Genomic DNA, 13,236 nt, shown 5'->3' with positions numbered 1-13,236 from the left:
AGTGGCAACATCAATGGGCTCAAGTGTGGCAGCAGTAGTGAGGTTGGCCCAGGACTGGGCAGTGTTTTGTTCTGCTGTGCATAAGGTCACTATGAGTCGGTACCAACTCGATGGCACCTAACAACAAGCAACAGCATTTGAAGACTTTATGTCCTGGCTGCCGTCCTACCTTCTTTTCTCTTTTACGGGGGATTCTCTCTGGGATAAGTATGCATGAGGCCAACAGTCTAGAAATTCAGAGCCCGTAAGGGAAAAATCCTGAAAAGCGCCTTTCCTCCCTCTTCATTAATTGCAGAATAAGCAATGTAAGGGCTGTTTGAAGAGTATCATACCTGTTGGAAGGATCCCTGATAGAGTAGTGGTTGGGTGTTGGGCTGCTAGCCTATTACCAATATCTTGCATTAATCTGTTATAATTAAACCAATATTGATACATACTTTCATTAACTAAAGTCCATAGTTTGCATTAAGCTTCACTTTTTGTGTTGCATAGTTCTGTGGGTTTTGACAAATGTATAATGCCATGTATTTACCATGACTTGTGTCATACAGAATAGTTCCACTGGTTTAAAATGCCTAAAGTGCTCTGGTAGCGTAGTGGTTACAAATCAGGCTGCGAACCTGAATGTCAGCAGTTCGAAACTACCAGCTGTTCCGCGGGAGAAAGATGAGGCGATCTGCTCCCTTAAAGATTTACAGCCTCGGAAACCCTATTCAGGGTCGTTATGAGTCGGAACCGACTCGACGGCACTTAACAACAACAACAACAACAACAAAGTGCTCTGGTGTCATTCCTCTCCTTCTCCTCCTAAGCTCTAAGATCCAATGATCATTTCACTGTCTATAGTTTTGTCAGAATGCTCCTTAGAGTGAAGATCGTGAGATTTCATGTCATATACTTTGGACATGCTATCAGGAGGGACCAGTCCCTGGAATAGGACATCATGCTTGGGAAAGTAGAGGGTCAGCAAAAATGAAGGAGACCCTCAATGAGAGGAGATGACAAAGTGGCTGCAACTATGGACACAAACCTAGCAATGGTGGATGACGGGGAGGCTGGTGCAGAACCAGGCAGTGTGTTGTTCTGTTGTATATAGGGCTATGATGACTTGGAAGTGATTGGGCAGCATCTAACAACAATAACATAATTTTGCTTTTTTCCAGAATGTCATATAGTTGGAATCATACAGCATGTAGTCCGTTTAGACTGGCATCTTCCACTAAACAACATGTATTTAAGATTCCACCAAGTCTTTTTTTATGACTGGATAACTCATTTCTTTTTATTGTGGAATAAGACTGCATTGCCTGGTTGTACCATAACTTGTCTACTCATCCACCTTTTGAAGGACATTTTGGTTGCTTCTAGATTTTGACAATTATGAATAAAACTTTCATTTTCTGCAGTTTTTTTTTTTTTTTCATATTTAGAAGCTTTATTTAAAAATCTTTCACTGTTCATTATCAAAGTCACCAGATTGTTTGCATACCAATAGACAGACTACAAACATAGGGAACTTTCATTAAGGAAAGATGGGTTTACTGTAATTTGATCTTTCATAAAAAATTACTGCAAGTTATTGATAACAGAATTTCTCTTTTACTTTCTCAAGTCAAGTCTAATTCTCTTGAAAAATCAACCAGTGTTTCTACTCCTTTGAGCTAAGGTTGAACCATGGTCACCTTAGGAAATACCCTTCTTTGTTAATCAGAAATACAAGCTGAGCAACACACATTTCCATTGTCTTCTTAGGCCAGAGGTTGCAGCTTTATTCTATCTTTACAAGAAAAGAGAATATTTGCGGTGGTCCTGGGAAGTCTCCAAAATAAAAACATTTAATTAAAAAAAAAAAAATTACCTGGTGTTGCATTGGAGAATCAGCACTAAATGGTGAACCACAAGATCAGCAGTTCAAACCCACCAGCTGCTCCTCAGAAACACTATAAGGGTTGCTATGAGTCGGAACCGAGTCAATGGCATTAAACAACAACAACAAAAATTAACCAGTTATACTTGGTCAAATATTTAATTATCTCACCCCTAATGTGGTGCTGTAGGATAAGCACTGGACTGAAATATTGGTTTGAACCACGAGGTCAGTGGTTCAAACTCACCAGCCTCTACTTGGAAACCCTATAGAGGGTCACTATGAATCAGAACTGACTAAATGGCACTTAACAACAAGAACAATGTGGTTGCTGGATTTGTGGGTTGCCTTGGCAGGGCCAGACAAATGATTTCATGAGTCTTATACTTCCCACAGGCCAGATGTCCCCCACCCCTGCTTTAAAGCATCAGTTTATTTCATACAAGACATAAAATGAACTTCAGTTGCATCTTTATATGGACAGTGAAGAAGGTCCTTTTCTGAAAACTCTTAAAATATACTATGATGTGCCAAGGAAGAGCTGACCTTGATGCAAGAAGATCAAATAGCAAACCAATCAGATAATTTCATCTCAGTGGTGTACTTCCGTATGCAAACTGTATCTCACTAATGCTTTCTGTCTCATAATCTTCTGAAAGTGCTTTTTCACTGTGTCAGTTACCAACGTCAAACAACTTATTCCTGGCAAAAACAAAAAATCTGGTCCTGTTTGCCTTTCAGTTAGCTCATCTTGATCAGCGTGAAGCAAATTAGAATTCACCCAAACCACACATCTTGAAGCACATCTTTGTCACCTGTCATTCTTGCAGTACATCTAGGTTAAATTCTTTTTTCAACCAAAGTCAAACTGAAGCAGTAGAGCCATCTCTGACTTTCTGCCTGGCGCCCAGGTGCAGGAAGGGCCGGCGGCAGGACTGGTTGCTAGACATCTTCTGTAGTTTTTTGAAGGGACTTAAGTTTTCAACTAACTTGTGTAAATATTTGAGTGCAATTGCTGCACCTGGTAAGACCCTTTAGTTTATTTTTTTAAATCCCAACCCCCATTATAATTGTTGTTTTTGTTATGTGCCGTGGAGTTGGTTCCCACTGATAGCGACCCTGTACAAGGTTTCTGAGGCTGTAAATCTTTACGGGAGCAGAAAGCCTCATCTTTCTCCTGTGGAACAGCTGGTAGTTTCGAACTGCTCACCTTGCGGTTCGCAGCCCGATTCGTAGCCTCTACGCTACCAGAGCTCCTTCCCCATTATAACGTTGTTAAGTTGTTGTTAAGTGCCGTTGAGTCGGTTCCAACCCATAGCGACCCTGTACAGGGTTTCCGAGGGTGTAAATCTTTACGGGAGTAGAAAGCCTCATCTTTCTCCCGCGGAGCAGCTGGTAGTTTCGAACCGCTGACCTTAAGGTTTGCAGGCTGATTCGTAACCACTACGCTCCAGAGCTCCTGTAAATAGGGATCAACAAATAAACAGGGGGCTTTTTTGCTTAGGGAGTTTGTTGTTGTTGCTGTTAGGTGCCATCGGGTCAGCACTGACTCATAGCGACCCTATGTACAGCAGAAAGAAACATTGCCCGATCCTGGGCCAACCTCACTACTGTTGCCACACTTGAGTCCATCGATGCTGCCCCTTGGCCAGTCCATCTCATTGGGGGTCTTCTTCTTTTTTCTCTGACCCTCCACCTTATCAAACATGATCTCCTTCTCCAGTGACTGGTCCCTCCTGACAATATGTGTCCAAAGTATGAGAGACAAAGTTTGGCCATCTTGGCCTCCAAGGAGCACTCTGGCTGCACTTCTTCCAGAATGGATCTATTGGTTCTTTTGGCAGCCCATGGCACTTTCAATATTCTCCTCCAACATCAATTTTTCTACGGTCTTCCTTATTCACTGTCCGGCTTTCACATGCATATGAGGTTATTGAAAACACCATGGCTTGGGTCAGGCGCACCTTAGTCCTCAAGCTGACGTCTTTTGTCTTCAACACTTTAAAAATGTCTGGTGCAGCAGATTTGCCTAATGCAATACGTCATTTGATTTCTTGACTGCTGCCTCTGTGAGTGTTGATAGTTGATTCAAGAAGAATGAAGTCCTTGACAACTTCAATCTTTTCTCTGTTGATAAGAATGTTGTTTATTGGGCCAGTGGTGAGGACTTTTGTTTTCTTGACATTGAGATGTAATCCAATGTAAAGGGGTCGTGGGTTTATAATAATAGTTATGAAATAAGTTGGAAAGGGAGACCAGTGAAAATGAGTGTACAACTTGAAGAATGCAATCAGTGTCACCGACTATGCATGCAAATATTATTGCAGTATATTTTGTGTATATTTTCCCACAATTAAGAAAGCATGACTCTAAAGAAGATAAATTCAAATCTTTCCTTTTTACTAATCTTAACTTCTTCACCACAGTCCCCAGTGGAATTCCTCCATTTTAATTAGATCTGTCTCTACAGAATCCTGCTCCCCCACTCCACATACTCATATAATACTTAGCCCCAATATTATGTCTAACCCCTCCCCGCCCCCCGAATACACGGCAATCTCCCTTATGTTATCTGTACAGTGGAGTGAGCCCCACTTTGCGTCACAACTCACAACCCCAGAGCCATAGAGGACCAGGACTCTGTAGAATTAACTTATGGCCCTGAGGCTCAGGCCCCACCTTTGTGGTTGAGAATCTTTTCCTTGTGACCAACTTATATTTATATGTTCCTGAAATCCTTGCTGAGCACCTACAGTGTGACAAATCTCAGTATTAGACCTCCTCTCTAGGGACTATAAAGCTTAAGACAGGACATAAGACAAGAACAAAATTATACTACAATATTATAAAAATAATCCTGGTATGGTGCTGTGGACTGTAAAGTTGGTTTATATCGCAAGGTCGGTGGCTCAACTCCATCAGCCGCTCCTTGGAAACCCTATACAGGGTCATTATGGGTGGAACTGACCTGACAGCACTTTTACAACATGACAAAAATTATATGTAAAAATACACTCCACAAGAGAAGCACAGAGAGAAATCCTGTGGAGAATCACTTTGTTGCTGTTGGGTACCATCGAGCCAGTTCTGACTCATAACAACCCTGTATAGGATTTCCTAGGCTGTAAATCTTTGCAGAGGCAGAAAGTCTCGCCTTTCTCCTATGGGTTGGCTGGTAGAGTTGACTGCTGGGTGAAACATTGCTGATTATTGGTTAGTGTCCATCTAGTTGGTCCTGGTGTGGCGTTATGGATGTGGTGGACAGCAAAGTCGCTTTGAACCTCAAGGTCGGTGGTTCTAGCTCACCAGCTGCTCCTCGGAAACACTACACAGGGTCGCTATGGGTTGGAACCAACTCTACAGCATTTAATAACAGACAATAACAATAAAGAGGTCCAGGAAATCTTTTAGTGATGAAATCATATTCTCATTCAGAGGAAGGTAGGCAGTTCCTTTTTTGGCAGGTTGGAGTTGTGGCTTGTTGCTTCCAGATAAACTTATTTTGTTAGCAGGTATGCAAGTGAATTTAGCCCAAATCTCTGATTACTAGAGCAGATGTCTTCAGAATTATAAATACACTTACTCCAATTTCCCAGTGAGAAATACCTACCCTCTCTCTTCTGCCTGTGAAAGAAGACAATGTCTCAAGTAGTATGTTCTTGTCTGATATATAATTTTTATTATAAATATAGAGCAAATCAATTTAAAAAATAATTCAGAAGTGGCCTTACCCAGGCAAAATTAAATAACACAGCAAAAAGGACAAGGGGAAGTAAACAGTATGTATCACGGGCCAGACAACCCTGAGAGACGTACTTGAGCACAGAGAACGCTCACCTCACCCTCTTTGAGGAAGCCTTCTGGGCATGAAAGAGTCAATATTGATAAATCTTTCTTCTAACATCCTCTAAGAAACTCCATCTGTGTAGGAGAATGCTGGGTGGGAGGTCCACTTTCTTCTCCTCCCTACCCGCTTCCTTCTCATTCTAAGGCACACTGGGACTCAAAGACCCCAAAGGAGAAAATATAAACTTCAAAGACTGTTTAAGAAGCCTAGAGTTCTGTCCTCCTTCTCCCCGCATGTCCTAACATCCTCTCAAAGCTCTTGTCCCCAATGGGTAGCAGCACCCATGCAGTTTTCGAGGTTGTACACAGTGCCAACCCCATAAGTGGCAAAGTTTGTTTGAGGGCGCTCCCAAACCCCTTGGTAGAAGCCAAAGTTTCCTGAGAAAGACCAAGGAGGAAAGACAGAGACAATGGAAGGTGGGGTGCGCAGGGAGAAACCTGAACCAGTACAGGAGTCTGAATTGGTCTGAGAAGCCTAGAAATTGACTTAGATCCATGTCTAGCCATGAATGAGGAAAACTTCTTGCTGTTTTCTGTATGGAGTCACTAATAAGACAAGACTTGAGAAGCTTCTGGCCAAGGCAACCTGAGGGACTTTGGTGGCTTATACAGCTTATATAGCTACGATACATAAAAATAACCTCTTTTACAGAAATAATAAAATTGCTTCCAAAATTAAAATGGCAGAATGTCTCTGAGAAACGGTGAAAAACCCAATACTCCTGAATTTTCATTCTTTAACAACAATGTAAATATTTATGTGAGGGTTCCCTTTCTTGATTACTTTCCTAAGTCCCCAGCAGATTGTCTCGATAAAATGTTAACACCCTCCTAAAAGCTGTAACTCATCTCTTGGTGGGCATTTCCTTGAAGTCCGTGAAGGTATTTGCACTTTTGCATTTTCCGTTAGGAATTGCTGTAGATCTTGGCAGACCCTTTTTGCATGTTCTGGTGGGTTCTCTTGCAACAGGTTCACCATAGATTTAGGTGGTATTCTTACTAATCAGCAAACTGCTTGGGCCTTGATTGTACATGTAGACAACACTGACAATGAACAAAGGACAGGGTTTTCCAGCTCACTAACAGTTACATACATTTGATTTTCACACTAGGCTTTGGAGAGACAAGAGAAGCTATTGCTCTCTTTACCTGGCCTATAACCCTCAAGGTTTGATGACAAATTCAAATTAGACTGTGTTAGGACAGGGCTTGGGTAGAAGGAATGAGCATGCTCTGAAGAGGTAAGTTTTAAAAAGAACATCTAGGTCAGGAAAGGGGGAGGGCTGAGGAGGTTCTTGCAACTCTCTCCCAAAGTTGACTTTGCCAGATTTAAACAACATCTAATGACATCTGATCTCCTCTAAGGAGAGGCTGGAGGAGCAGAATGAGGTGATGGTGGTGGGAACTGCTTTTCTCTTCCCCCGAGAGTAAAGGGATCTCCAAGTGATGGGGCTGAGAGGGGCTTGAAATAAATACATCAGCGGTGCAGCGACCAGAACAGGTGCATTACTTCTGTTTTACTTGGCAATAGATCGTTTCTGTGGCATTTTGGGGTGGAGAGGATGACGTTGGAGACTTTGGTTGCTGTGCATTGAAGTTCAGTGAAGAATATGCAACTTCATTGATCTGAAAAGCATGAATAGCAATCAATTACATCAGTGTCAAGAGTCATACCTTCACTTGGCCTAGTGTGATTCAGCACCGGGTACTATCACCCCTTTGTAAATTTTCGTTTAGGAGAAGGGCTTTTGTTATTCATTATCTCTTGTTGAATAGTCATTAGAAGAGGTACATTACAGTATCCATACAATGGAAGACAATACAGGAAAAAAAATGAACAAACTACAAATACTCATCAGAATGTGAACGGATTTTCTGGAACATCATGTTGAATGAGAGAAACCAACACATAAAAGGATATATAGTATTTTTTCATTGATACGAGAGCAAAGACAGCAAAATGAATCTATAGAATTAGAAGTCAGAATAGTGGTGGGAAATAAGTTTGTAGCACATGAGTAGCACCAGCCATGGTGAAAGCAATTAAAGACTACAACCTTCAGTATGGATTACACCGTCGCATAAAGAAAACAAAACTCCTCACCAGGACGAACACATAACATCATCCTAAACAGAGGAAAAAATGGAAGTTATCAAGACTTTCATTTTACTTGGATCCATAATCAACAGCCATGGATCAACAACCAACAAATCAAATGCTGTATTGCATTAGGCAAATTTGCTGTAAAAAGACCTCTTTAGAGTGTTAAAAGCAAAAAGATAGTATTTTCAATTGCCTTATATGCATGTGAGAGCTGGACAATGAATAAAGAAGACCAGAGAAGTGATGCATTTGAATTAGGATGCTGGTGAAGAATACTAAATAAATCATGGACTCCCAGAAGAACAAACAAATCTGAAGTATAGCCAGAATGATCCTGAGACGTAAAGATGGTGACACTTTGCCTCACATACTTTGGAAATGGTGTTAGGAGAGACCAGTCCCAGGAGAAAGGCATCATGCTTGGTAAAGTGGGAGGGTCAGTTAAACGAGGAAGACCCACAATGAGATGGATTGACATAGTGGCTGCAATGTTAGTCTCAAGTACGGTACAAATTGTGCAGGTGCTGAAGGACCTAGGGGTGTATCTGTTTTACATAAGGTCACTCTGAATCAGAACCAACTTGACGACACCCAACAAGAACAGCAATCATTAAATCAATGGTAAGCCTAAGGAGCTCTGGTAGCGTAGTGGTTACGAATCGGGTTGCGAACCACAAAGTCAGCAGTTCGAAACTACCAGCTGTTCCTCGGTAGAAAGATGAGGTTTTCTGCTCCCATAAAGATTTACAGCCTTGGAAACCCTGTACAGGGTCGCTATGAGTTGGAACTGATTCCACAGCACTTAACAACAACAACGACAAGCCTTACCTGGCCTAGTGTGATTCAGCACAATTCATAATCACCGCTTTTAGTTTTGGAGAAGGACTTTCTATCTCTCCTCAATAAACTTCTATTGAGTGGTTTTTAGAAGAGCTATACTACAGTATCCATACAATGGCAGACAATTCAGTGAAGAGAATGAACAAACTACATATATCCACAACTATGGGAATGGATCTCACAGAATACCACGTTGAATGAAAGAAACCAGACACGTATAAGGATACAACATGTTCTTCATTTGCATGAGTGCAAAACCAACAAAACTAATCTAGAGAATTGTAAGAAGGATAATGGTTACTGTTGGGGCAGATGCTGCTTACGTGGATATGTTTATTTCATGAAAAGTGCATAAAGTGTGAAGGTATACTTATGCTTTAGGCACTTCTCAGTATATGTTGTTGTTAAGTGCCGTCAAGTTGGTTCCAATTTATAGCAACCATGCATAGGGTTTCTGAGGAGCGACTGGTGAGTTTGAACCACCGACCTTGCGGTTAGCGGTCCAGTGCTTATCCAACAGTGTGTCACACCAGCACTCCATGGATATGTGTGCTCTATGAAAAGATTAAAATTAGAAAAATTCTCTAAAATTATTATAAATGAACTAGGATCTCCGAGTGTCCTTTATGATGTGAATTATTCCTTTGACAGCAACATCAGGGTGAGACTGAAAGTGGAGAAGGGAGAATTATTTAGTGTCTTCTTTGTGATGGGCAGTGTGCTGGATGCTGGACATATTTTGTCTAATTCCTTCAACTTTCCTTTTATGTAGGTAGAAAACCCATTTTACTGATGACAAAGCCGAGGCCAAAGAGGTTAAATTATTTGCTCAAAGTCACAGAGATACTAAGAGTCACAGCCAGAATTCAAACACAAGGTGGGGATAATTCTAAAGTCCAACTTCTTGCTATGAGGTTGAATCATAAGTATAATTGTTGTTAAGTGCTGTTGAGTCTGTTCTGACTCATAGCGACCCTCCCTGTATAGGGTTTCCAAGGAGTGGCTGGTGAGTTTGAACTGCTGACTTTGTGGTTCAAAGTGACTTTGCAGCCTCGTGCTTTATCCCACAGCGCCACATCAAGACTCCATGAGCATAATTAGCTAACTTATTTGTGGTTACACTGAGGAACTTTGACCCAAGCTTGCTCTTACAGTTGTATCTTCAAGAATAACTCATTCTAGAGTTTTGGCTTAGGGGCAAAAAAAAATTTGGAAAAGGATAGAGAGAATGATTATAGAACTTGAAGAATGTAATCAATGTTAACGAATTTTAACATGTACAAATTGTTGATCTGGTATATGAGGGGGCGCGTGAGTCCTCAAAAAGTTCATGGAAAAATTGAATGAAAGGGTAATGGAAATTTCCCATGAAATTTTTGAGGCCCTCTCGTATGCTTTGTGATGTCTATTTTGAACACACAAACAGATGAAGTCATTTCGTATAGAGATATTTCCATGAGAAAGTGAGCCAGTTCAACTACTTATGCTTACCGTGTTAGGTGAAGTATCGTCCTGACCTGGGGAAGGAAAAATAGAATTTCAAATCCATGACAATACAAAGTTGACTTACAACCTGAGAACAGTAGATATTTCTAGGCTGTTGTGAATTCTAGCCAAAGAAGGGAGTAGGTGGTGGTGGCCCCAAATCAGTTAGGAATGCCGCTTTCCTCAGAGTCTGTGGTCCAGCAGGGTTAGTACCAAAGGAGGGGCAGGAATAGAGTCCCAGGAGATCTCTGTCTGTTTCTGGAGATTCCTACCAATTCACAGGCCTTGATTTTCACCCATATGCATTCTCAGAAACAAGGTCCAGTGACAAGGAGGGACAAGGAGACCCACAGCACCCAAAGTACCCACACAACATGACATGGAAAACTCTCACCAAGGGAGAATGCCCACATCCATAATAGAGGGAGGAGGGGAAGGAGTAAGGTCGAGGAAATAGCTCCTGGAAACATTTCACTCAGGGTTGTCTGGTCTGGGCAGAGCGAGTATCGAGTATTGCTCCTGGGGATGTGTCTCAGGGGATCCTAGTGAGGTGAGGAAGGATTTGAAGACCTATGCCGACTTACACTTGGGAAACAGAGTTCCCTCTGTAAAAATTCAGAAGGCAGGGAGTGGTTTGGAAATCTAGGATTCCCTCTAGGGTAGGACCCGAGGTGGGTGGCTTTACTTACTGTGGTTGAATGCTGAGGGTTTGTGTTCTGTATGATCGTACTGGTCGCTTGCCCTAAATAAATATCAGACACTGTGACTGCCATTTCCAACCATAAGAACATTGTTCCCTTAATGAGGAAGGACACTTTCAGCTGATAACTTGTCAGTGTTCATTTACACCAGGGTTCATATGCTGCCTTTATTTTTAAGGACGTGTTTCTTCAATCTAACCACTACCCCTTCTAGTTTTCACTCTTTCCCATTTGCTAAATGTGCACATTTGTTGTTTTGGTGATGTGCCAATAAATTGATTTTTGACTCATAGAGACCCACGTGACAGAGGAGAATTGCCCCATCAGGTTTCCTAGGAAGAAGGAGAGACAGACTACTGCCAAAAATAATGGACTACTGAAATTCTTTTGAATAGCAGAGGAACACTGTCAGATAGCACTAGATATTGAAATACGATGAAGAGCATCAGAATATTGTCAGATATAGTGCTAGAAAATGACCTCTTTAGGTTGGAAGGAGACAGATTGGCATAGTGGCATCAGCAATGGGTTCAAGCGTAGCAACAATCGTGAGGTTGGCGCAGGACAGGGCAGTGTTTCATTCTGTTGTGCATAGGGTCGTTGTGAGTTGGTACCGATTCAACGGCACATAACAACAACAAAAGCAATCTTTTTGGAGGAAGACCACCGAATCCTTCTCGCTTGGAGCCACTGAGTGGTTTCTAATGGCCAAACTTTCAGGTACCAGTTTAGTACTAAACTGGTGACTCACCAGGTCCTGATCAACTGCTCTTGAGCTTTCATCTGCCATGAGACCTTTGCCACTTTGCTTTCCCAAAGGATAGATACTGCTGTTTTTGGTTTCTCTTAGACTCAGTTCCTGTTAAATCCCACCCTCTATCTGCTACTGAGGCCCACAGACCACCCAGCTCTATTTCTCTTGCTTTCACTTTCTCCTCTGTTTTCCTCTTGAGTTCTGATTTCCCTGGCAGTGGGACAGAAGTACATAATTGGCCATTTCCCCCCTTAAATACAAACAAGGATGGGAATAGCCATGTCCAAGAGACAGTGGGATACAGGGAGTACAAGTACCAGGGAGTGCAGTTTGTTAAGTACTGTCAAGTCGGTTCCGACTCATAGCGACCCTGCATAGAGTTTCCAAGGAGCACTTGGTGGGTTTGAACTGCTGATCTTGTGGTTCACAGTCTAGTGCTGACCCTATAGCGCCAAGACCACAGGAGATTAGTGCTGAAAAAGGAATTTAGAAAGGAGGAAGACGAGGCCCAGACCCAAGGCAGTGTCCTTTCCCTCTCCCAAGCAGAGCGGTTAGTTTTGGAGGAAGCAGAACAAGAGGTGAGGTATCATACCCTCTAGATTTTCTGTTAATCAGAAAGTACACCAGGGCTGCTATGAGAACCACTCCGGCCAGTACTCCTATCACGATGCCGGCAATGGCCCCCGCGGAGAGGCCAGAACTTTCTACATCTGTCAGGGGAACAAAAAAGCAGAAGGAAAGAAAATTAATTACCTTACAGTGGGGTGGCCCTGGGAAACAACTTTCAACTTGAAGTAGCTGCTTTTCATTCCATCAAGGAATGGGTTTTCATAGAAAGGTGGCTGAGAGGAGATTGGCACATTGCCAAGTCCTTGCACTTTCCTGCTGCCCCCCTCCCCCACTGTGTTCCTAGGAGGATGATCAATCTTGTTCCAATTCCATCCTGGCCCTTCTGCACTCAGACATTTTTGAGGCTTTGGAAATATGAGAAAGGCTGATTGGCGCTTGTGTTATTAGAACTTCCTTCTTGACGTTCTACGTCCTTGCAGTTAGATCTTTTGCTCAGTTCCCCAGGCATGGCAGTAGTGAAGATGATCTCTCAGATCTCCTGTGGTGGGTGGGCACTTCCTTGACTGAAGAGACTGGCCAAAGCACTCTGAAGGCACCACTGTGTCTACACTGAGACCACGATTCCCACAGGCTCCCAGTGGGGGTATGACACCAGGTCCTCTCTGGGAGAGTTTCCTCTGATAGGTGTCTGATGTGGGGACCCCCTGGTGGCTTTGTGGAAATGCTCTTAGAACTACAGAGCGACTTAACACCTCTTTCCCTTCCTCCTTCACAATGGCCAGAACCCACCCCACCCAGCACTCTATCAGGCTCCTCCTGTCCTGGCCCAATCTCCCTCCTGGCATTTTCCCTAATAAATATCTTGTTTGTCTAATGGCATCCTCTAGGCTACTTGGAACGAAATGAACACACCAGACTTGAAAATTTGCACTTAACTCTTTTTTCTTTTCTTTTCTAGCATGTATCTTCTCTCTTTCCATTAAATTTCCAATGTTGATATTGAATGTATAATAGTCAAACTGTTTACAAGAGGCACAATTTTAGTCATATAATTTCTGTATCCAGACTG

At 42.3% G+C, this 13,236-nt stretch overlaps 1 protein-coding gene across 1 annotated transcript in view; it reads right to left on the bottom strand.

The window, feature by feature from the left end:
* LOC102811174 (carcinoembryonic antigen-related cell adhesion molecule 5-like) overlaps window positions 1-13,236 on the bottom strand; it is a 112,429-nt gene that overhangs the window by 1,422 nt on the left and 97,771 nt on the right. Inside the window, 1 exon segment of the mRNA XM_006871508.1 lies at window positions 12,190-12,307. Within this exon segment, the coding sequence (XP_006871570.1) occupies window positions 12,190-12,307 (118 nt within the window).

This window comes from Chrysochloris asiatica, unplaced genomic scaffold (genome assembly GCF_000296735.1).
Source record: "Chrysochloris asiatica unplaced genomic scaffold, ChrAsi1.0 scaffold00168, whole genome shotgun sequence".
Taxonomy (NCBI): Eukaryota; Metazoa; Chordata; class Mammalia; order Afrosoricida; family Chrysochloridae; genus Chrysochloris; species Chrysochloris asiatica.
Note: the sequence above shows the minus strand (reverse complement) of the source record. Positions and strands in the feature narration are given on the sequence as shown.